The sequence below is a fragment of the Psittacula echo genome (assembly GCF_963264785.1).
Source record: "Psittacula echo genome assembly, chromosome: 1".
In the NCBI taxonomy this organism is placed as follows: Eukaryota; Metazoa; Chordata; class Aves; order Psittaciformes; family Psittacidae; genus Psittacula; species Psittacula echo.
This window is the reverse complement of record NC_137735.1, coordinates 50,881,581-50,907,842: the sequence shown is the minus strand read 5'-3', so window position 1 is coordinate 50,907,842 and position 26,262 is coordinate 50,881,581. Positions and strand designations below refer to the sequence as shown.

Here is a 26,262-nt window from a genome sequence, read left to right as displayed (position 1 = left end):
TAGTAAATTTTAAAGCTTTCATCTGAAATGGTATTGCTGTGATTGGCCATGCAGATACAACACAGCATGATACAGAGCTCTACCTGAAGACTGCAAACACACCAGACAAGAAAAAACGTGTTCAGTAAGGGGATATAACTATCCATACGGAAAACAGGTTCAACAAGTCAAGAGCTGAACAGGGTACAACACTAGCTCATAAGGAGCCCTGATGGTTTCATTTCGACAGCTTATATGCTTCAAGCATCGTATGCTTTCTTCAAGGTCAGAAAAGAGTCCAAAACTGAATCCACCTTTCACAAACTCTAATTTTATTCATTAATTATAAAACTGGGTTGTCTCCTTTCCTATTAGTGGCAATTAGAACAAAACATGGAGTAGTAGATGTACAGCAGCTGTCCCGGACAGACATGAGTGTAGACCAATGGTCCATCTTGTCCTGCTGTTAGTACTTGACAGCAATCGATGCTTGTCCTGGGTTCAGGTAGCTGGGTTAGTAGCTGGTGCAGTGCTATGTTGAGTTTCAGCCTGGGAACAGCGCTGATAACACCGATGTTTTTAGTTGTTGCTCAGTAATGTTTACTCTGACCAAGAACTTTGTGAGTCTCATGCTCTGCCAGGGAGGAGGGGAAGCCAGGAGGAAGCAGAGACAGGATACCTGACCCAAACCAGCCAAAGAGGTATTCCATACCACAGCACGTCATGCCCACTATATAAACTGGGGGCAGTTACCCAGAAGGGCTAGATCACTGCTCGGGTCGGGCTGGGTACCAGTCATCAAGTGGTGAGCGGTTGTATTCTCTTCCCTTATTTCCCTTATCATTATTATTATTGGTGGTAGCAGCAGTGGTTTGTGTTATACCTTAGTTACTGGACTGCTCTTATCTCAATCCGTGGGAGTTACATTCTTTCGATTCTCCTCCCCATCCCTCCAGGAGTGGGAGGAGGAAGGGGGGGAGTGAGTGAGCGGCTGTGTGGTTCTGGGTTGCCAGCTGGGCTTAAACCACGACAATGCTTCAGAAAACCATTACGCCCACTGAAAACTAACTAGCTTCTGCATAAGTTTTTTGCCTCAAGACAAAAATAACTTAAAACAATACAAAAGATTATGACAATGACAGAAATGTGTCATTGGGATTTCCACCTATGTTTAAATCTGGTAATGTGAAGATTTTCCTGATCAGTCTCTCTCAATTCACACAAGTGTAAACACTCCACATGCATTAGTGAAAGGCTGCTTATAAGTATTGGCAGCTACTAATGACTTTGAAATAAAAAAAGGCAAGGAAGTAGTTGATGGAAGGGAGAAGGAAGGATAAAAGGACAAGAAGGAATCACATAAACATTGAAGATGTGATTCAAAGTCCAATAAAGCCAATGGAATGATTCATACTGACTTCACAAGTCAAGCAAGACAGAGTCTGAAAAGGCAGCAAACAGATTTCAGGCCTAATGGTAGACATGTTATTTCTCCAAATGTTCTACAACAGAGAACATGATGTTTTACTCTAAAATAATCATCTGTAAGAAGGGAGTTATAGCCCATTTTTTTTCTTTTAAATGGTTCTGGCAGCTTTTTATAACATCTGATATGGGAAATCTTTCCTTGCCCCCCCCCCCCCCCCCCGCCATCACATCTCCTAAAAAAGGTTCTATCCACACATACCGATGCCTGTCAGACTGTTAGTGGCCACACAGTCACAGCCCTCAGGGGCTGTGAAAATAATGTCAGCTATGAATTATATGCCCTGCTTGAAAAAGTGTCAGTCAGTGACAACTCTGAAAACCTTTTTGTCATATTCCAGTTAGAAATGAGAAAAAGCAGCATGGCCAGCAGTCTTTATCCTGATGACCATTCCAGTACGAGCTATTACCTAGAAAAGAAATAATACAAGAATATAGTTCCATCCAAATCCAGCAACATGTTCAAATGCACACTATGGTCTGGGTTGCTCAGAAGGTGAGTTGAGACTATGGCAATTTTTTTTTAATTCTTCATAGAGTCTTAAAAACTTAAAGCCTGAGAAAATTTAAAGGCTGCATTGAGTCAGCAGCCTTACTGGTCAGCAGCGGAAGGCAGAAATATTGTTTTGCATAACAAAAACAAATGCATGCAAAATCATTTGTTGTGCCACTGCATAAACTTCTTGGCTGTACTATTTCTGATTATCGGTTAGGAAAAAACAGAACTTCTCTATCTGCTTTTCACTTCTGATGGTGTATAAAAGCAGTTTCATACAGACTGCACAGTGAACAGAAGGCCAGGAAAAAGTGAACTTGGTACTATGCTAAGGCAAGTTAGCCCTAGGAACCAAACCAGTACCATTTAAAGGCATTGTAATATACTATCGAAATGATGATAGCAAGAACCTAAAAACCCTCTTTTTACAAGGAGCAGACCAATAAATAAGCAATTTAAATAGGATCTTAATTTTTGAAGCCAAAGTCCTTACCATGTTGTGCTAATAAATGTAATCTGTTGGCACAGATGGGGAAAAGTAAGAGGTAACAGAAGCAAAAACATTGCCAAATATTTTCAGGCTAAAAGTATTACTGAAGCTTTCCTTTGCCTTTCTGGAAACATGAATACAATAGCGTTGTCCCTGGGCTTGAGAGGAAGTAAACGAAGCTGACAAGAAACAACAAGAAAAGATTACAGAAACTTCACCACGGACTGCTTGTTACTATGTACACAGACAGCACATAAAACAGGTCCATGATCTCAGGTGCTATTACCACAACATGGATACTAGGCAATACGATTGGATGAATAGCACCAGCGAACACAAGGTACGTTTCTCTTGCCTATCAGCTACAAATTTCGGTGACAGCTCTTGCCTCAAAAGCTCATGTCCCAGAAACTTTTCCATTTCCCACCTTCCAGATCCCAACATAAATATACTTACACGCCAACCCACAAACACATAGTCACATTACCTTAAAGATCCAAAGGTACTGTTTGCAATTTAGATAATGTGATGATAAATGTTACTGCAGGTATCAAATTCAGTCTGGAGGGACTGGCCCAAAACACAGTGAGAGAGATGAACTACTGCTTGTGATAGCTACCTGCCAAGAACCAGAAAAACTCTCCACTTGTTTGGCTTCACTCCTTGGCATTTCATAAGCATAAGAAACTGCTGGCATGCAAGTAAAGCTGTAACTGTCCCCTCAAAGTGACTTCTCTGGTAGAAGTATAAGGGCAAACCTGGGATGTGATGAGATAAAAGAAGCTTGCTGTGAATGAGAAAGGTAGGCAGTAGCATACACAAAGCAGGATGGTCAGAGGTGGCCACGAGCATGTCCTAACTTATTTAATTAAGAAGGTAATGAAAGGAGGTCAACATTACACCTGCCCTGTATAACATGCAGCTTGATGCAAAGCTACGAGCTTGCTTAGCTACCATGAGTGTCTCTTCAGCAAACTATATGAGGATATTCTTGGGCTAACTGACACTCAGTTTTGTCTCATTAAGGCCCCCAACACAGTTTTAAAAAAAGCGTTTAGACCCAACTATTCTAAAGGAAGAAGCAGATAATTAACATGTGCCCTGTACAACATATCACCATTTTTATACTCCATCATGGAACTGCAACCAAACCACTTCCTCCCTTCCCTTTCCCCTTACTCTCTGGTGCTTGTAGATCAAGTGTTTCCTTCCCTTGTTCCTGGTGAAATCCACCCCATTTTTCGTCAAGGTGCTGAGAAGGAAAAAATCAGTAAAGAAATAGCTCCTGGAAACAGCTCTGAGTCCTTACAAAAAATAAGGGATTCATGAGATGGAAATTGCCTGCCCTAGCCCTGTGACAAGTTGCCTCTTTATGAAGTATATATTCATATATGCTTTGAGTCCGTCAGTACACTAAAGCAATTTTTATGAGGGAAGATAAACAATTAAGTATGAGGAGACAAGCAAGGAAAATGATGTGGGAATACATCTGACTTTGTTTTTACGCAGGGTCATCATGCTGTAGACGTGGCAGAGATTACCCAGTACCCAGTCATGATAAATGGAGATCCCTCAAAGGGGTAGGTTTACTGACTGATGACTGTGGACTGGCCAATTCTATTTCATCAGCCTACTATTCACTGTAAATGTGTGGAAAAATCCATCTGTTCTTACTTCTCTGTATACACCAGATATAAAAGGAAACAAAAACCTGCCTAAGCAAAAAGCAAGAGTAAGACAAGAATACCCTTAAGATAAGGCCTTATTCTCAGAGTACAAACAGTCGCTGTTCCCCATACCTCAGACAGATGCTTGCTAACACAACAGAAGGTGGCTCTCTGTATGCCCTCTCTTACATCAGATAAACCAAAATACCTCTCAGTGATAGTACAAGAAAACATAGTTGCTTGTATTGAGCAACAAGCAGCCAAGAAATCTTTAATTCACCCTGGCTCTAGAGTGACTAGTTTCAAGCAAGTAACTTTCTGAGTGATCAGCCTATGTGAAAAACAAGGAAAACAGTGTGGGGTCCTGAGGGGCAGTTTGGAAGAGGTGAAGACCTTTACACTTAAAGTAACAAGTAAAAGAGACCTGACTCTTCAAATAGTCAAGCAGTTCCCCTTCTACTTCCAGAATGGAAAAACAATAAAAAAGAATAATAAAAGATAGAACTGGCATATCATCCAGGAGAGTTGGTCTTAGTGTATCTTAGCTACATGGACCACTAGCCATCATATCAATAAGCAAATATACACACACAACCTGTATACCAGCAAGAAATACTGATGAAAATTATATGCTACAGGCATCTAGGACAGACATGATCTATTTCTCTGCAGAGCTAGTTAAGAATATTAGCTATAGACCATGAAAGACTGTGAATAAATAAAACTCAGTGAATCCTTTTTAGGAGAGGAAAGAGAAATACACCAAATGGTTCTGGTTGGCCACATTTTCCTTTTTTCCTCAACTGGAATTTTTATAAAATGCATCTTTTAATATGGATCTCAAAAAATCCTTCCTAAACTAGACAATTAACAGCTACATGTAGTCTGGCATGACTAGATTTCCCCTCTTGCTCTTTCCTTTAAATATTGTGCAAGATAGAATCATTGAAGAGTTAGGGTTGGAAAGGACCTTAAGATCATCCAGTTCCACAGGCAGGGATGCCTCACACTAGACCATGTTGCCCAAGGCTCTGTCCAACCTGGCCTTGAACACTGTCAGGGATGGGGCATTTACCACTTCCTTGACCAACCTGTTCCAGTGCATCACCACCCTCACAGTAAAGAGCTTCTTCCTTATATTTAACCTGAACTTCTCCTGTTTAAGTCTGAACCCATTACCCATTGTCCTATCGCTACAGTCCCTGATGAAGAGTCCCTCTCCAGCACCCAAGTGCCACGGCACTTGCAGCCCAGAAAGCCAACCGTATCCCGGTTGGCACCAAAGAAGCATGACCAGCAGGTTGAAGGAGGTGATCCTGCTCCTCTGCTCTCCTGAGATCCCACTTGGAGCACTGTGTGCAGTTCTGGTGTCCTCAACATAAGAAGGACATGGAACTGTTGAAGCAAGTCCAGAGGAGGGACACGAGGATGATCAGGGGGCTGGAGTACCTCCCGCATGAAGACAGGCTGAGAAAGTTGGGGCTATTCAGCCTTTGAGAAGAGAATCTTGATGGTGACCTCACAGCATCTTTCCAATATATGAAGGGGGCCTACAAGGGTGCTGGAGAGGGACTTCTTTAGAGTTAGACTTTCCTCCACACCATGATTCTTTTGCTTGTTCTGGGAATTATGGTGATATTTAAATAGTACTAATCCTCACTAGCAGATGGTAGTAGCACTTTGTCAGAGCATTATTACATTTAACTTAACACTTTGGAATTTTAATGAAACTGCTGTAACACATACTTCTCAAACCCTTCCATAAAAGAGCCATTTGAAAGCTTACATCTACATCTGCTGCTGGTCACTTCAAACCATAATGAAAAGTGGCCTTTTTTATTAAAAATTATAAAATACCTTCAAACTCAAAATAGTCAGGGGGAGTTTGTGAAATGAAAGGCAACTCGTAATCTTTGTTGCACTGCTAACACAATGTTAAAAACAAAATACCTCTCTATGGCACTTGGTCCTCAAGAAATCTGGATGCTGGTTATTCCTAAGTAGCAGATATTTGATTTTTCATTGCAGATGCCTCGAGGTGAGAGGGAAAGAAACAACACACTCTTGTTCTAAAGAGGGGATTAGGCAGAACTAAGGGATAGGGGTTACAGGGACAACTTTAACAGCTTCCAAAGCACCAACACCAATATTTTCAATACTCTATTTGGTACCTCAAGCTAGCAGTACAAAATGATGCAAGGACCTTGTTTATAAAAAGTTAGCCTCTCTCTCCCTTTCATGTTCTGGATGGGAGTCCATAAACCTAGTATTTTCTGAAAACAGTTGTAGTGCTTACTTGACACAACACAAAGAGCCAATTAATTCTAGCTCAGGGACATTTGGCAGTCTTACAAAAAAAAATGGGGGGGAAATGCATTAAAAAAAAAAAAAAAGCTAACCCCCCTGTGCCCCAGTACTTTCTTGAACAGCTTTATGTTTGTTTGTTGTGTTTTCTTGGGCTTTTTTAAGGGGTTTGTTTTATGGGGTTTTTTTTGTTTGTTTGCTTGTTTGCTTGTTTTTAATTTCTATATCCTGCAGAAGACAATTTTCAGCAGTTTCCAAATGATAGCACTATCACAGATTCACAAAATGGTTCAGGTTGGAAGAGACCTTAAAGCTCAGCTAATTCCAACTCCTCTGCCATAGGCAGGGACACCTTGCACTAGACCAGGTTGCTCAAAGCTCATCCAACCTGGCCTTGAACACTGCCAGGGATGGGGCAGCCACAATTTCTCTGGGCAACTTGTGCCAATGCCTCACCAGCCTTACAGTAAAGAACTGCTTCCTAATATCTAATCTACATGTGTCCTCTGTCAGTTTAAATCCACTCCCCTAGCCCTGTCACTCTATGCTCTTCTAGTGTCGTCCCTCTCCAGATATCTTGTAGGCCCCCTTTAGTTACTGTTATAAGATCTTCCTGGAGTCTTCTATTCTCCACGCTGAACAAACCCAACTCTCTCAGTCAGTCTTCATAGGAAAGGTGTTCCAGCCCTCAGATCATCTTCATGACCCTCTGGACTTGCTGTAACAGGTCCACATCCCTCTTGTGTTGGTGGCTTAAGAGCTGAACACAGAACCCCAGCTGGGGTCTCACAACAGCAGAGTAGAGGGGGCGAACTTCCTTTCTGGTCATGCTCCTTTTGATGCACTCCAGCATACGGTTGGCTTTCCGGGCTGTGACTGCACACCGCCAGCTCATGTTGAGCTTCTCAGACAATACCCCCAAGTCCTTCTCAGGGCTGTTCTCAATTCATTCTCCATCCAGCTTGTATTTGTGCTTGGGATTGCCCCAACCCAGGTATACCTTGCACTGGGCCTTGTTGAATTTCATGATGTTGGCACAGGCCCACCTCTCTTGCCAGTCAAGGTCTCTCCGGATGACATCCTTTCCCTCCACTGTGTCAACTGCACCATGCAGCTTGGTGTCACTGGCAAACTTGCTGAGGGCATGAGGACACACTCAATCCCACTGTTCATGTTGCCAACAAAGATGTTGAACAGTGACAGTCCCAACACTGATCCCTGAAGAACAACACTCATCACTGGTCTCCACTTGCACACAGAGTCATTGACTGCAACTCTTTGAGTGCAACCATCCAGCCAATTCCTTATCCAAAGAGTTGTCCATCCATCAGATCCATGCCTCTCCAATTTAGAGACAAGGATGTTGTGCAGGACAGTGTCAAATGCCTCCCACAAGTACTGGTAGATGACATCAGTTGCTCTTACCTTATCCACCAATGCTGTCACCCTGTCATTAGAAGGCTGCCAAATTAGTCAGCCATGATTTGCCCTTAGTAAAATCATGCTGGCTGTCACCAATCACCTCCTTATTTTCCATGGGCCTTAGCACAGTTTGCAGGATTTATTTCATGATCTTGCTGTGCACTGAGGTGAGACTTTTTTTCCTCTTTATCTACCTTCCCCTGAGGAAGTATTTACCTCCTCCTCCCATACATCATTCAGCTCTGTTATTAAAGATAACTGATCTCAAAAAAACATTTTAAAACATATTATCCCCACTCTTAGTGTGTCTTATTTAGTGGAAATACGAATCAGTGGCTGCCCCTTTACTACACTAAATGAGGGTTGGACAGGACCAATGTTGACAGAAAACCAGACTTCAGCCTCAACAGCCCAAATGAGAACATGGGTTAAGATAATCATAAGATAAGACTCACTCACAACTCTAGAGATTCACTGAAGAGAGATCTGACTTTCAGTGCAAGCTATGCAGCTATTTCAAATGATCAGATGAGGGAAAGCTAGAGCTCTCCCTCACTCTACAAAAGGATACACCAGGCTTTGAATCCAAATACACACTGCATTATTTTCCCTCTCTTTCCTTCCTAAATTAGGTCAAAAGTCAATGGAGAAGAAGCTGTGGCTGTGTGCATCCCTTCCTCCCACTCTCCAGCCACAGAAGCTGAGCTTACATGGAGGCACAGTACAGACCAGCAATAAACTGCTGCACAGAGGAAGCAAAGGCAGATTATTTAATTGGAGGGAAAATACTAAGGCACAGGAAAGTACAGTATGCTTGGAGCTATTCTGGGAGGAGAGGGGTGGAAGATAATACTTCAGTACTCATTGTTTGTGTACAGCAGTACTAGACAATACAAAGATAAAATGGATCTTGCTTTTCTGCAAAGTAACCAGACACAATTATCAGCTAAAGAGAAAAAAGCCCACCACAGAAATTAAATGCTTTACAGTAAAACTACAGAGGCTGAGTGGGGAGAAACAATCCGATTTTCTAATCTATAATTTTTTTGGCCATTCCAGTGCCTCACATCTTTGGATTTCCCAACTTCCCTCATGTGCATACATACATAACTGTTCTTTACAGCCCATCCCAAATGTTGAAAGCCCAGTGTCCAGCCCACATAAATGTAAAATTGCATGCTATTTCCTAAAATTATGCTGTACTTTTACAAAGTCAGCCTGGCCCACCTCTAGGGCTAGCCCCCTCCAAATGTTTCCTGCACCCCTTTCACCACCCAACCAACTCCCACCACTGCTAACTACAACCACCCATCCCCTTCCAAACCTCTCATGTAGAAGGCACCACCAGAACCTTCCCCACACTACTCCTGCTCCCAGAGCCTCTACGCTGCAGAGAAACTGCCAATAATGCTTTGATCCTTGCTAACTCATGCTATCCTTTACCTGCAAACTTCTCTCCTTGCAGCTAGACACAGCATCAACGATATTCGTAAGACAACACCCTCTGTGATGGTGACACCAAGCGTGGCTGATCATTTCCCTGCCTAAAAAAGACATTGTACACAGGATGCGCTTTTCTCCTGCCCACTCCCCTCAACCATTTCATTTGACATAGTCCCTATATGGTTTGCAACACTGGCAAAAATGAGAGAAATTTTTCCTAACAGATGGGTGACTCTCATGTATCTCCCAGATGCAATCTTATTACGTAACAGGAGAGCTACTCCAAGGACTTGGAAAATAGTTTCTCTACATTGTTTCAATAACATTTCAGTAACATTCCAGCAACTTAATGAGGCTAGCTAACAAGGCTGTAGATGCTTTCAGAATCACTGATTATATTTAAAAATATCTCTTTTAAATAAAGTAAGGCATTTTGCAACATATATAGTTCCACTTTCCCACAAAGGGCTCTTTTCTTTCTACCTAGATGTCACGTCTTCCAAAACTGTACTATGAAATATATGTCCAAACAAAAGAAACAGAAAGTAAGCATGTATGTGCATAACCATGCATTAGTTTCTGTACTAAGTAAAATCAGAGAGTAATATGTCAGCAGCTGATGAGATAATGACTGTTTTTATTTTGCTAATTTAACCAATGTTACTGGCAATAAAGCATCACAGGTAATGATAATACACATATTGCTGGCCTTTATTTCCCATCAACTCTCTCACCTCACAGCACTGTAACTTTTATTATCACATGTCCCAAATCAGGAAGTATGGCATCTGCCCTCTCAGGACATCCCTGTAGACAAACCTGCATACTTTCAGTCCTTCATACCCAGAGTGATCATTCACAAATGTCAATGAATGAATCCATCTCCCAGAACACATAAAAAGATTTGCAACTTTGTCTCCTGGTGTACAAACTGAGTCAGAGAGATCCAAGCCCTCTTTTTTACTTCAACATCAAATCTTCTGACAGCCAGCTTCTTGTTCCACATTTGTGCAGCTTCTAGCACAGTGGGGAGCCATTTCATTATTTGTATTCATGTTATGACTTCCTGCCTGTAAGTAAAAAGCCTCCCAAATCTCTGTGTTGTTACTTAAGGCACAAACCAATGTCATTCCAAATCAAAGAAAAATCCAGTGAAATATTTTCAAAAAGAATTATCCCTCTGATTTCTAAAAAAGTGTGTGTTTATACATTGTATATGCATACGTTAATACACACCTCACTGCTTGTATTAACCTGTAGCATGGACCTGGAAATTTAGGTAGTACCTGAGTAGTAAATGTTAAAAATCTTTATGGCAAATACATTAGTGGATATACTGCAATACTGCTTGGGTCTATATGTTCACAAAAGGGAGAAGTGAAGAAAGACTAGCCTTAAGCGTGAGAACCAACTTTTGGAGGTATATTTGTCTCAAAAGAGGTCAAATAAGTGGAATTTCAGAGAAATAAAAAGCAGCCTTTTCTGTCCAAATAACAGATATTTGTGTTATGGTATGTTTAACTTTATTCTCTCTGACTGGGGAAAAAAAAACCCAACAGGTATTTAAGAGTATAGAACACAGCAACCATCACAACTTCTTGCCATGAACTTGGAATGTAAGAGAGGAAGAAATTGATAAAAATAATGAAAGAGGGAAGTATGTGTATTTTAATATGACCAATTATAGCTATTGCCTTCCACCTGCCATTTAACACACAGTCTGTACCATATACTGGCTGTACAATGCCAGTACTCCATAGTGGCTTCTCTGAGTGAGAACCAGATCTTTTTCACTAGCTTTTTCCCTTTAACAACTCTCCAGTACATGAAATGGTTTAAAAACATTCTCAAACATTTAAGCTGGACATTAGAAAGACTGAAAAAATGCAAAGTCTATACATCAACAAATATCCTTGCTTAATAGTGTTTGGTCTGCAGATGTCCCCATGGCATGCTTTCAACCGACGGTATACTACCACACCACTTTTAGTACTCATTGCTGTCAGTGACGTAACTCTGCAATAGTCTTGTCACCTCAGAAAGACAATTGCCATCCTTAAAACATATCAATGGCTCAGAAGCCTAAGCTCGACTGGCAGGCAGTCAGACTTGTGCTCCTGCATGCTTTAAAACCAAATTAAGTTACTGTCTGTCATTAGGTCTAGGTCCTGAACATAGGCTTTCAGGTGGAGTCCCATGGGAGGGAAGACTGTCCTGTGCACATTTTCATTTCTCTATTTAAAGCAGATTTGCGAGAGTGCTCATTTGTGAAAGTATTATACTTGTATACGTTAAAAGAAAGCAAAGCAAATTCAGGCCTCACATTCAGGTCTGCTGCTATGTCATCCTCTGCTGTCTCTGGAGTTCTCATCCAGAGCTACTTTGCACAGTACCTGAGCAGTGCTATTTGATTTTGATTTATCACAAGTGAATTATTATAATGAAATCACCAACTCAATTTAAGCCTCTGAGAAAGATATGGTTGGTCTAACAAAAAATTGTGCTGCAAAACAAGCAATTATCGTTAGGTTCACTGGATATTGGCCTTAGCAATCCAACTGATTATAGAAAGTTAATGATTTAAAAAGCAATGAAGAAATAAGAGATTAAATCCTTTAAATCTGCATGAAAGACTCCAAGAGGGATTTTACAGTGATTTTCACTGCATATTTTATTAGATATGTGATATTTTATTCATGAGTAAAGCAAATATAACAATTAGGAATAATTAGCATTTCAGCACACAGTGTTATCTAATAGGTTAAAATACATATATAATTCTTCATTTAAATTCTGTATCTTCACATTTTCCCCTTCCTGGTTCAGAACTTTTCCATCTAGCATGGCACTTACAGGAACATTACACAGCTCCCAGAGAAACAGAAACAAAGAACTAGTGGCTCTTGCCTTTGACATCTTATTTTCCTCTCCTCCTTGCATTTTTACTAATTTTCAATTTCCTCTTGAGCATAGCTGGTCAGATAAACCCAGCAAAACTTTCAGAGAACTTTTTTCCTTTTATCTCTTCTTCTACCCTCATCCCCCATCATTACAGATCTAAAGTGTGCAATGGAAATCTACTTTAAATCTAACCCCGTACTTACAAATCCATCCATTTACAGTTGACTAAAACTACAGTATATGTTCCTGTACCACCTCTTCCACTGTAATGCTACAGAGAAATGCTGTAGTTAATGTATTATCCTTTCTCATTAAGTAAGTGTCACTTTTTACGTGTTGGGTTTGGTTTTTTTTTCAGTGCCACACTTGGAACCCACAGCATAGCCCTTCCTTAAGCTGATGTGGTTACCCCAGACCAAAGCAGGAACAAGACTCCAGCTGAAGTGCACTCTGTGGTACAATACAGAATTCGAAATATCTCCTCCTCTGAATTAAGTATATTATCACTGAAACTAGGATATAAATTCTGAACCTTACAAAATTACAGCACTGCACAATTTCAAGCCTGTTCCCTTGCCAAGTTTCATAACTGTCATCCAAACACCAGTACATTTTATCTACTAACCTTCAATTTCAGCCTGTGTTCTCCCTGTTATACAGATCAGTTATAACTCTCTAAATCACATAAACCATTATTAATTATAGTGGCTGCAGATACAAGAGATTCTTTCCCTTACTCCATCATCTTTCACAACTGCTCAGCCATCAATACCCAGAAACCAAAGCCTGACTCCTATAATGAAGAACAGCAGAGGAAATTGCTGTACTGGTGCTCATGGGAAGAGACCAAAGTACAGAAAGATAAGGCAAGAAAGATACCTTTTCCTCATCCACTCTTCCTCTAAACACTTTCACGTTAGTCTCTATGTTTAAATTATTACATCAAGAATACCCAATTAAATTCTACTTTGTAACATCAGACAACAGCACTTCCTCTTCTCTGCATGCTGCTTCAAATGCACAAGCCACCTAAGAACCACACCCAGAAGATTTTGCCCAGGTCATCCTTACCTGGTGTCAAGGATGGTTTAATTAGAACAGCACCACCCTTATTGGATATTCATTTAGCACATATTATGCGCTATCACATTGCATCATTTCAGTATTGCACCATCTCCAATAGTCTACTAGCCTGGATGAGCAAAGAAACCATGGTCAACAGTACCCTGAAAAAGGCCAATATAGCTCATTTTGGTAACTACTAGCAACAGGTCAACTCCTGCTTACTAATGGACATAACACATTGTGGAGGAAGATAAAGTAACATCACAGCAGGAGAGGAACTGCATCTATATCCAAGAAGCCCAGTAGGAAGCCCATTGCCAGTCAGTTTAGGATACAAAATGCCCCAGAGAAACATGAGCTTTCATGCCCAGTTCCTACCCACTATGACAGTTTGCTGGCAAACTGCACATTATGCTTTACTGTGATTGTCATGCTTGCCTCTTGGCACTTCTAGATAACACAAACAAATGAGTGTATCTGGGGCTCTCAGAGATGAGTGTGTCAGCATTACCAGAGCCATGAACTGAACTGTAAGGCCATTCAGGTATGGAGCAATTCAGGTTTCCTCAGACGTGCCAAGCCTGCCACTGAAATCAAAGTTTTCTTCCAATGTCACCAACACAGATAATGAATTACTCCTCCAGGAGTAATTCAAATCTTATTAAAAAAAAAAAAGTTACATCTCAGTTTGCAGATGCAGGAAGGTATACTAGTTTGCTTCATTACCAGTGTATCACCTGAAGTCAAGATTTTGCACACACTAAGCTATCATGTATCGTAATTTAGTTTCAGATTTTGATTATTTTCTCATATTTCCTCAAATTATAGATCATTTTATGAACATTGTTTCCTTTTCCCATTGGTTGTTCTTAAGTCCCAACAGTAATTGTTTGTGTGTAATAAGTGTTTTAAACACTGATGATGTAAAACACAAACTGGAGAGTGTGTAGACAGTGTATGCTGTCATATATAATTCAGGTAATTAGAAAAAATAGCTATAAACACATAGCCAAATAGAACTATTCTTTCACATAAACTATTTTTAAAACCATTGTTAGCATACTGACAAAAAAAAGGCAATGGAGTAGCAGCAACAAAGAGCAAAAATGCAAACCTCAAAAGGCAAAAGCCCCCAATAAATTTCAGCAAAAAACAGACTGTCATGGCAGATTATAGATACCTATATATCAAATGAAAGAAAATGATGTAAATTCAAGTCTGTATCTAGGGAGTAACCTAATGGCTTACAAAAGTCATCTCCTGCCAATACCACTTGCTTTACAAGGCCAGGGAGTGGAAGAGAACCATACTTAATGCCTTTGTTCATTAAGTTAAATGAACCTTAGTTGGTAGGTTTATGTAGTCAACAGTCTTAAAAGATTTTTCTCCAGTGTGTTTTTTCAAAGATGGCATTGTGAGAATAAAGACTCTGTGCATCCATAAGTACTCGTCTGAAAGCACACAGCAGCAGCAGTGATTGCCATGTCAGGCATTTGTTAGGACACCGCTTGAAAATGGATCGTTGCCTTCCCTTCCCCCCCCACCCCCTTATTAAGGACAAAGAACTTGAAATAACACTAAGAATTATTTAAGAACATGAAAAGGAGCTGTCTGCTGTAGTCAGCAATCCACAGGCTCAGTTTAAAATCTTCTGAAGTCAACTAAGCAACTCACCTGGATTATGACAGGCTCTGGATCAGGCCCTAGAGATCACTAAGAAACACTCCAGAAAGCAGTGACACCTAATGGCAAATATGCCGTTGGAAGATAGCAAGCCATAATCTATGGCAGGCAAAATTATCCCTCTCTAGCTGCAGAATAACTAGCACTAAAACATGTTACAGGGCCTGAAATACTATCACAAATTTAAGCACCTGGGGGAGTTTGAGAAATAGCGCACATAGAAACACCAAGTACTTCACGCATTTAGGTAGAACATAGTTACTAACAAAACCCACTGGCTGCTAAGCCACAGCATGCTGTATTCCAGGTCTTCATTGTATGTTTAAAATAAGCAAGTAACCCTTGGCAGGTTCTACAGCAGGGAAAACAGAGCCCTGAACCCTCATCTGTAGACACTATAGACACATTGATAGTTATTCGGTTTTTTTAAATCAGTTTTGCTCACCTGTCCTGCACTTTACCAAATGTGTGTAAGAATACCATAATGCACAGTGACATATACTACAACATCTTCTAATGAGGCTTTACCAATAACATGGCAAATTAAAATCCTATTACCAATGCACAATACAAGCTGAACCGCACTGTAGTACACCAGCTTACAAGGAGAAATGTGGATGTTCATATCACCAAGGCAGAAGAATCCCTTTCCCTTACCAAAAAAAAAAAAAAAAAAAAAAAAAAGACATTTTAAATGCACTACCAATATCAACAGAAGTAAGACCCCATGTTGGAACTGCCCTGGTACTATTATTATTATGGTACAGAAGAGCTTTGAAATATAAGCCAAAACTCAGGACACAGCAATGCTGGGAACTTTTCTAACACAAGCAACGCAGCAGTCCAGGCCTCCAAAGTCTAAAAGCTGAGATGTACAATTGAAGAGCAGATCTAGTCTTCTCTCTTAGAAAAAAAAATATAGTGTATATATAAAAATATCTATTAAAAGAATGTGTATAAATATATGTAAAAGCACATATAGTTTATATAGCTATATAGTATATGTCTGAGCTTACCATTGAAAATAAAAAAGCTAGGAGCAATATGCAACTGCATAGGGCTGAATTAGCCTTTAAAAATACTTTAGTGTATTTTTTTCAGCAAAACCTCTTGTACATGTTCTGTGTGACTGCTATCCTAGGTGATTTTGCTGCACCTAATACACACGTATTTGCATATATGTTTCTATAGGCACAATAGGAAATCCATATGCACATACAGATATATTACTATGTACATGTCAAGAGGAAAAAAATGAGCACAAAATAAGAAATATAAAAGCATGAGACCATCAGCTGTAGAGGATACAAAGCATGTACAAATTGTGCAGTTGACAAGGAATGCCACCCAATCCCTGCTTAATTAAAGCACTGTTCTAAACTCCTGTTTAGGGAGTGAGGAGTGTGGGACGACTGATGTATGAAGAAAATATCAGGCAGCGTGGCTAATCTCAGAGACTCTGGAGCTTTCGAGCTACATAAATCAGAGCGACTTTTTGAATAGCCTCATAAAACACAAAATCATTGCCATTCCACTCACGACTTTCAGATTCTTCCTACAGCATACAGATCATTAGGAAACTTCTAAGTAATCAAGTAATGTGGGGCTGATGAAATTACTCAATCAATGCATGGGCTGAGAGAAGCAGCATAATACAGAATTGCACAGTTTTGACATGATAACCCTGCCCTTTTTTTGTATAGGGGTAAGGAAAATTACAGTGGAGTCAATTCATTTTAACATTTTCACGAGAGTGCTTAATGTAGTCTTTCTGAACTGCCAGTTCCTATTTATAATAGCAGGGCAGCAGAAACATACATACTATATAAGCAGCCCTACCAATGTTCAAAATATGCTATAGGAAAATGTTTATTTTTAAATATGCACATTTCCATACACACAGACCTGCTCTAATGATCAAAAGCAGCAGCTGTAACCATTCACAAGACGGGAATATGAACAAGCATATCACAGATAAATACCAGTCACCATACCCCTCCCACTGCCATCAACACATGGCTAATCTCTACTCACTGAATAGTAACATTTTTTGTCATTGTCTAAGAGATGGTTGATAACACACTTCAATACAGGAAACACATCAAACACCACATAGGCAAGACAGATAGTGCATTATACTGGAAAAGTACATGCTATCAGAAAAAGGGTACACACAGGTAACATAGGGGTTTTTTTTACAACCATCTGCCCCTCCCAAACATGGGAAAATATTTTCCATTTGAGTATCTTAGCACTGTAGAATGAGAAAAAGATAATGCATTTATTCTGTTTGTTGCCTAAGGCATCAGTACTACCTCTGGTAGTATTTCTTTTGCCCTGAACAGAGCATTTTAGTTTTTTCTGTGGCTTTATGAATTCTCCTCTAGTTCATGTGTTCACAGAGTACCCTGCTACTGCTTTTCCTAACTCATATACCTAAATACAGTTTATTATTTATGTCTAAATATTTTACACACAAGTTTACTCTGTACAAGTGGAAGAAAACAAAACGGGGTCAGAACAGCCAGGTCACAAAACACAGTGGTGTTACTAGGGGCCACATTCTCATCTGGCAGCTGTACATGTTGGAATGCTTAGCTGACTACCCATTTAGTGTTAAAATAGTTCTAATTTCAGGTCATTCATTCTCAGTGTATTCATTTTAGTAGCTTTGAAGCTCTGTGTAACAATTGTTAGTTTGCCATTTTCATGGCAACATAAACTAGTCTATAAAAAGAGGTAATCCCGTTGTCAACTGTACTAATTGTCTCTCAAGACAAATTAATTGTGGGTGAAGCAACTACTTTGGTATCTTATTTTTCTTTCAGTAAGGATTTACCGTGTTGAAGCATCTAATCACTAATAGCGTTATAAAAAACATTAGTGATGTTTCCGTACGACGGGTGTACCACAAGTGAAACAAACAGAATTGTCATTAAGAGGAAAACAGAAAAGCCATCGCCTCCCCCGATGCCAATGCAGAGGCATAGAGCCTGCCCAGCACCACTCCCGGAGCCCGGGACTGGGAGACAGGGGGTTGCAAAGAAACTCCTTATCTGCTACAGTCTAAATTTCCTCCCAAACCCTAGTATCTGAGCAGCGTGTTACAAGCTCTTAAGAAAGAAATCCTAAGACGTAACTTAGTGCCGCTTGAACAGTCTACAACTGCTAAGAATTTTTTAAAACAAGTCATTCTCCCTTTAAAAGGAGGGCGTAAGGCACTGCCTCCCCTGAGCAGCAGCTGATGCTCCAGTCGCACACAAGCCCTAAGGACTGACCCCTATAAAGTTGCAGTACCTAAGGGGAGCGGTAGCCCATGGACTACACGGGGGGGGTGGAAAGCTACACGAGGGGCTGGCGCATCGCTGCCCAAATATCGGTGTCCTGCAGGAAAGCTCTTGGCGGCCGGGCTTTCCAAACGTTCTTCCTTCTTTCCCTTCCACAGAAACCCGCTACACATCCTCACGACAGGCACCGGCAGACATATTTATGAAGCCAACCCCGGGGGAAGCGGCAGCTGCCCCATAGTGGGGCTGGCACCTCCCCGGGGACCTCCCCAAAACGCTGACGGGACCCTGCCCCCAAATGCACCTTCCCCGGGGCAGCTCCCCCCCCCCCCCCCCCCCAAACTCCCGGCGTTTCCAGGCTCCCGCTCCGCCTGCGTGCGGTGACTGCAGATGGGCAAGCGACCGAGGGGGAAGCGCCCTCCCCTCCTCTCCTTCGCTCTCCCCTCCTCTGCCTCCCCTCCCCGCGCATCCCCGGCCGGCGCAGGGGGGCGACCCGCTCTCGCCAGCTTGGGAACAAACCGCCACTCGGTGGCGGGGCTCGGCGCTTCCCGGGGATGCGCCCGCCGGGGAGGAGGGCTGCCGGGCCGGAGGTGGCTCCGGATCATGGCGAGAGAAAACAGAGACGGGCGACGGGAGGAAACCCGGCTGGGAGCGCGGGCAGGGCTGTGCACAGCATTACCCCAGCTGCCCCCTGCACCCGCCTGCGCCGGGGTAGACCGCTACCCTTCCCGGACACCTCGGCCCCGGGAGGCAGCAACCTGGCCGGCGGGGTAGCGTCTCGGGAGCGGGGTGCGCGGTGGCCAGAGCCCCCCACCCCTGTCCGCCTGCGGGAGGGGAAGCGCTCACGGTGCCAAACCACCTGTTCCGCCGCGACAGAGGAAGGCGGGATGGGGGATTAAGGAAGGCAAGGGGAGGCTTTGCAGTACGGGGAGGCTTGGGGTCTCCCCCGCCCCAGGGCGAGCCGGAGGAGAAGGAAGGCAAGCTGGAGCTGAGGGGCTGCAGAAGGGACCGGGGAAGTGCTTGAGCTCTGTCCCCCTCCCCCCAGACCAACAGCTGCGCAAAACCTCAAGGTCTAAAGCACGCACATACCCTGCCGCCAAGAAACCTTTACACAGAGCGGTAGGGGAAAAGAGGACGGCCAAGATCCTGGTGGAAAGCAATTATAAGAGAAGAACAAACAGAAAAAAGGCAAGGGATAAAAGAGAGCGGGTGCTGCGGGGGAGGGAAGGGGAAGCCTGCCAAGAGAGGGAAGGTTGCAAAGGAGAGCTGGAAAAGTGTCCAGCAGCACTAGCAGTCGCAGCACCCCCTTACCGATATGAATGATTGAATCTGCAATCGCCGCTTTCCAGGTTCGAGTCCAACAGACGGACACGACCAGGATGAGGGAGAAAACTTCCATCTCCTCTGGAGGTCCAGGCTTTGTAACAACAGATCTCTTCGCCAAGCGGTGCCACCGCGGAAGATAGCGCGGCGCAGGAAACCGAAGAGTTTGAGGTGCCGCCGGAGGAGCGTGTAAATCCCGGTGGCCGGCGCAGAGCCGCGGCTGGGCAGGGAGCGAGCTCGGGGCTGCGAGCACCTCGCTCTTCGGCGAACCCCCGCCTCACTTCAAGGGGCTCCTGAGCAGCACCGGAGTTGCTGGGAGCGCCGGCAGCAAATCCATCCAGCCCAGGCGCCTCCGCGGGCAGCAGCCGCTGCTGCCGGTCAGACAATCCCCATCCTTCCGCCGGGTCCAGGGATCCGCTCGGTCCCGGCTGCTGCACAGCAACTTCCAACCCACGCCACGCACACGCTCGCACACACACACGCGCGCAGACACGCACACAGAAGCACACACACAAACCCCGGAGAAGCCCCGGGAGCCCGCAGCAAAGAGCTCGCCCTCAGCGAGGGGGGAGGAGCGGGCAACCGGGAGAGCAGCCGATCCCGCTTCCAGCAACCAGATTCCTGCAGGAAAAGCCCCCCCGGAGGCCAAAAAACAAAGTGAACTTCAAGGTAATGCAGATAGTAATGCAGAGGTTTTCCCCCCACACCCTTCGCTTAGAAAAATTGCTTCCCACAACTGGAGGGGAAAAAAAAATAAAGCAATCTGCAAAGGAAGCCCAGCGTGCTGTCTCTGTCGCGGGAGGTAGTGGCTGGACAGGGCAGAAGCGAGAGGAGGAGTGACCGGAGCGAGGCAGAGGAGAGGAGCAGATGATGGTCTGCAGGTTGCTTTTGGAGCTTGCTTTGCTGGTGGGATGCGGAGAGAGCTGGCAGCTCCGACAGCAGCCAGCACGTTGCCTAGAAATGGATCACCTAGGAGAAGGAGAGAGCGCGAGAGATAAGTGCTATCAGCCAGAGAGGGAGAGACGGAGAGAACGAGCGAGAGCGAGCGCTTCTCTCTAATAACCACCTCCTCCCCCTATCTGCAATACAAGGGAGAAACAAAATAAAGCTCTCATCTCCCTTGAAATCTTCAACTGGGACTAAGGAAGAGACATAGCCAGGAGTGCATACAGCCTAAAAATACATTAGGGGAGGAAAGGGCGGGGGGAAGATGATCTTTTTGAACTGTTATGCTCAGCTTATAAAAAAAAAAGAAAAAAAGAAAAAAAAACCAACACGACAACCACCTCGTTTATTTAACCTTGTAACTCCACTGCAGGTATCGAGTTCAAAGCTAGGTGGGCACTTGTGCTTCTCGGCTTCTCGGTCTTTGACAACTGAGTCAGGGACACTGCTTGAAGGGGAAAAGCAAAAAAAAAAAAAAAAAGAAAAGATAAAAATCAGGGACAGCTGGCCTCAAGGGGAAAATGAAGACCTAAAAATCTATTAATATTATTTTAATTATCTGTGCTCTTGATAGAATTTTCACAATTCTTTAAAGCAGTGAACTGGCCTTTTTCTTCCTCTCTTTTCAGGTAGTGGAGAAATTTCTATGGGAAAACATTTAGAGCACACTTTTCAAGCTCAGGGTACTAGGAATTCATTAACCGATTAATCCTCAGACTTCTTGTGCTGTAGTTAAATACATTATCCCCATTACACAGGCAGAGAATTGCACAGAAAGGTTAAGTATGTTCCTATAGACTAGTCTAAATCCCCACTTTATGTCTTAATACACTTTCTTCTGACTTTGTTTTTTCTAGTCACACTAGAGACATAATGCAGAAATCAGAGTTGTTCCAACATAGCGGTTATATCCTAAATTCACAAAAGTCATTGATAAGACCTAGGAGTCCTTTTAGAAGTTTAAGTGGATGTTGAGGAACCCTTTTTCTTCAGAAAGAATCCTTTCTTAAGGCATCTCCTTAGTTACAGTACTTAGATTAAGTTCACCACATCTGACTTGCATAATTCTCCTGATTGTGTGTCTTCTTTGAGCCATGGGACTAGTTAGCAAGCACACTTGTATACCTAGAAAATGTAAGTATTTAGTTCAAGAGGAAAAAACAAGATTATTCAGAAAAGACAAACTAAGTCAGCCTTAAGGAGAAAGAATATTGAATCGGTAAAACAAACAAACAGAAAAACCCGAAACAAACCAAAACAAACAAAAACCCAACACCATTCCCCCCTCCAAAAAAAAAAAAACAAACCCAAACTAGAACCAAAAAACCCCAACAACCAAAGCCATAAAACAACAACACACCAGCAGCAATTTCAACTTTGCTTAGGTTGACATTGGCACATGGGTACTTCCCTAAAAGTGGTAACCCAAAAAACTTTGAGCCAGATCCAAAGCACAAGGCAGGGCTTATCTTTTCACTGGCTAGAATGGGCTTTCTCTCTTCTGAGAGAAACAAATCACAACTAACATTTACATTAAGGGTCAAAAGTAAAGGTCCATAAAGAGAACAATAGCTGATGAGCAAGGTGAAGCAAAAGTCTCACAAATTATGTCACTCATATGTTGCATTTTTTCATATTCTCTGCGCAAGTCACAGATTTGTTATCCATAACACTAAAAAAGGCCCTTTTTTTTTCTATAAATGACAAGTTATGCACAGTATCAGTGAGTGTAATGGGCATTCATTTTACGAGTAATAAATTCTGATTCATCTGAGAAACTTTTGGAGCTGCTTGAGTCATTATTACTTTTCCACAAAAGAACAGAGTTCACAAGAAATGTTAATTCACTTCTTTGGGGGGCATGTCAGAGCAGTACTGTTTAATAATGTACAATGCACAGTAGGCTGAATAGGAAATGTAATGGAAACCTGTGGAAAACTATAATTTTTTAATTCTCAGTTTAGATAATGCTAAGAATTTGAGGTCCTATCTACAAACCAGCTATTCTTACTAACTCTTTACAGCATCCAGTACCCTACATTGGCCACACTGGAATGTGACAAATGGAAATCTTTGCTTAAGCCTGTAGATATATTTAAAGGCCAGGAGGAAGCACAGCCAAGAGTTTGTAACTCACAAATACCCTCTAACAAAAAATACTTTTGGAGTGTAACTCTGAATAAGAATTCCAGTGGTGAAAAACACTACCTGAAAATTTGAGAGGAGAACAACTGAAACAAATTTTAAAAGTAAATTCAAATAAACTCACTTTAAATAATGAACACATTATTGACTTAATATACATCTGCTGTGGAGATAAAATCATTTGCACTTCCTCATCTTCATTCTCCTCAATTCAAATAAAAACAAAACCTGATGTCATTTATTTAAATACTGAAAAAAATCCTGTGCTATGTTGTTAGTTCAAGGTATCAGAGATAAATGTTGAAAAGGAATAACGGTCTTTTTCTATTCAACAAATGCTAAACATTTGCAGAAAGTTAGGGGGAAGGAGAGAGAGGGAAGAATTCCAGAATAGGAGTTACAGGTACTGTGGAAATTGGGGGAGTGCAGGGTTCTCTAATAAGCCATGAGCACCATTCTCAGAACTTCAGTGATTGCTGCCTCAGGCACTTTGGAATCTTAGTCTAGCAGGTTTCCACCATGCTGCTTTTCTTTCACTACTACTTCCCTCCCAAGATGTCCTCAGTTACATCAACATTTCAGCTCCACCATTAGTATCTATGGAAGAAACACCACTATCCACCAAACAATGTTTCTAATATCAGGGAGTACTTGTCTTTTTTCTAGCAGTCTAACTAAAATGCGGTTAATGGTTGATGTACCTTATGTTTCCACTGATCAGCTATTACAGTGTTGCACATTAATGCAATCCCTAGAGGAGCAGCAAAGATGTTCTTGTGAAACAGATGCAGCAGGGGGGTGGAGGAGGAGGTGTCCATCTAATGTTTATATCCTCACACCCACACAGAGCACTCTGCTAGATGAAGCAAGTCAGCTTGGAACCTGTGATTGTATCTACAGAAGTAAGATAGCTAAATATTGAAGTCTTGCATGCCTTTCATTCATCTAAAGCCTTAACTTCAACAATGCTATGCTCGCTTTCCCATCTGATTGGCTATACAAAGGTACGTGACCATGCAGAAGTCAACTTTTGATTTGGTCAATTTGAAGTCCCAGGAGATCACTCAGATATTTAAAGAAATTAGCATAGTGCTAATACAGTCTCACTTACAACCTTCAGTGTTGGGAGGCAAACAGAACAGCTAAGCCTTACAACACCAGTCCTAAATTACGTAGCAGGTATTTTCTGTTCCCACACATGAGCATTAAACATGCCTTTTGCATATTAGAATTTGATACTTTATATTCATAAAATCAGCTAGGTTGGAAAAGACCTTTAAGATCATCAAGTCCAACCATTACCCCAAGACTGCCAAGACCACCACTAAACCATAGCACTGAGGGTTTTTGAACACTTCCAGGGACGGTGATTCAAGTACATTGCTTAAACTGAAGAAAAGTTTAGATGAGATGAGATGAGGTTACACTCTAGGCTATTCCACTGGTCCATTGTTCCAACACGTTTTTCATGAAGGCCCATAAGTTATTACTTCAGAAGAAAAAAACCCCAAACAAACAACAAACCAGTATGCACCCATCCCACTGGTCTGTGCTGTGCACAATGGGAAAGCGAGATAGGAGAAATTCCTTCCTGACTGGAGTAAGCCATCACCTCTTATCTTGAAGTTCGATATTCAATTAACCTTTTCATAATAACTTGCATAGTTATAAATCTCATTAAGAGTCACAGAGTTACCCTAAAATTAAAATAAATATTAAAAAAAAAAAAAAAAAAAAAAGAAAGCAACATTAAGTTCAGTGACCTTCTGTAACAGCGAATTCCAGCAACGCCAACTGGCCACAAAAAATAACATTTCTTTTACTTGCTTCTAATTTACTCCCCTCTCTTCCATAAGACAATTTAATATTATTGCATGAAGAGGTGGGATTAAGAAGAACTCATCATCTGTTACAGGAGAGAACCATTAATCAGTAATATATGACAGTCACCCCCAAATTGTTATTGATGCCGTCGGAACATGGGAGAAACGCCAGGAAGGCCCACCTACTATTGCTAAGATTGGTTTCTATTTCTGGACTTTTAATGCCATTTGTTTTCATTTTCATTGCAGCGTTGTCATCTTCTTCAAGTCTTTGTGGGTCATTTTTTTAAGTGAATGCTTGTGACAGGAAAATTAACGGTAATTCTGTGAATCTCCGTATTTCTTTGATGGCTATATGGAAGCATATGCTTTTTTCTCTCTTCAAACAATATTCGCAAGTTCTGACTTGTCACCAAATAGTAACATTATGGATGAAATGCAGGACCCCATAGCACCCTCAGTACTAGAACGCTGAAAGAAAAGAAGCAGATATGGCAACTGGATCAGTATAGGCAGCTCCCTGCAGAGAGACACTTCAGTGGAAACAGGATCTCCCTGTTAAGGGTGCTGTTCCCAGAGCATATCCTAATTTACGTGTGATGATGTAAAAAACATTATCATTAGGAATAGTTTAATTCTTGTTACTTATGATTATTATGACGTAGGTTGTGAGAAGATCTGCCTAAGTTTAAAACTTGTCTGGCCTTGATTTCATGGTAGTAAGACAATCAACCTCCTAATTTATAAAGCCTCCACCCCCTAACTTATAGAGCAATGCTATTTTAATCTAAATAACACTGAGTTTCCAAGGTTTTAAAAACACAAACTTACAAATAATCCTCAGTTTGAATTGCTTTCCCTACCCTGCCCTCAGACAATGCATTCTTAAAGTGCTGATATATAGCAATTGACTGACAGACCTACCAAGAGATCCTGTGCAACAAGCAGATGTGCCTCCGCCACTGAGCTGGTGCCCAGACTCTCAGCAAAAGCTATCAGCTCTGAGAGGTTGCTTCAGTTGACATGTCTACTCAGTCTTTGCCTTACCTGGCATAGCTTCAAACAAGAAGTCATCTGGGAGGGCTTTAGTTAAGAGGACATCTGTCCATTAGGAAATGACTTGCTTCAATGACCACCAAATAACCTTTAAATGAAAGCTTTAGCCTACTGCCAGCTTTAAGGTTGTTCTCTGTATTATGAAAGAGGTCCAGGTTAACAGGACCATTTGAATTCCAAGTGGCAGCCCAGACATTGACTCCATCTGTCCTGTCACACCTTTAGTGACACATGCACTCTGTCACCGATGGACTAGTTTGAAGACAAAATAAGTTCATTTTTTCAGATGCAAAGTGTTATATGCTTTTTCCCAGTTTCCTTCATTCTGCTTCTCCAGCTTAAACATGTGAATGTGTGAATATCTGCAAGAATGTGTGTGTGCACATGCAGATAAATAGATAAAAAGTAATTTCATTTGGCCATTATACAGATAAACAGAATATTAAATACTTACTGCATTGCAACAGACAGTGCATGTTTTAGTCTTAAATGTCTTATCACAAAAGGAGCAAATACCAAACCAGAGTCAAGAGTTATTCTGCTGGGCAGAAGAAATCAAAAATATTTTGTGCAGTACAGAGAAGGGATTTCAAAGCTTTTTGCTCTTTTAAAATGACATTATTATTGAGTATACTTGCATGCTTGTGTATTATCCTTTAGCCTCACTACACAAAACTCAGGAAGTGGTTATAAAGTCAACCCTTAAAGAAACCAATGTTATCTGAGTGAATTAGCAGGGACTACTGTT

At 41.8% G+C, this 26,262-nt stretch overlaps 1 protein-coding gene across 2 annotated transcripts in view; it reads right to left on the bottom strand.

Annotated features, from left to right (window-relative positions):
- Positions 1–19,621, bottom strand: part of GRID2 (glutamate ionotropic receptor delta type subunit 2) — a gene marked incomplete at its 5' end in the record, with an annotated part of 729,364 nt that extends 709,743 nt beyond the window's left edge. For both annotated transcript variants that reach the window (XM_080624929.1, XM_080624930.1), the window contains one exon: positions 19,534–19,621. In XM_080624929.1, the coding sequence (XP_080481055.1) occupies positions 19,534–19,621 (88 nt within the window). The remainder of the gene's footprint in view (positions 1–19,533) is intronic.
- Positions 19,622–26,262: the final 6,641 nt, after the last annotated feature.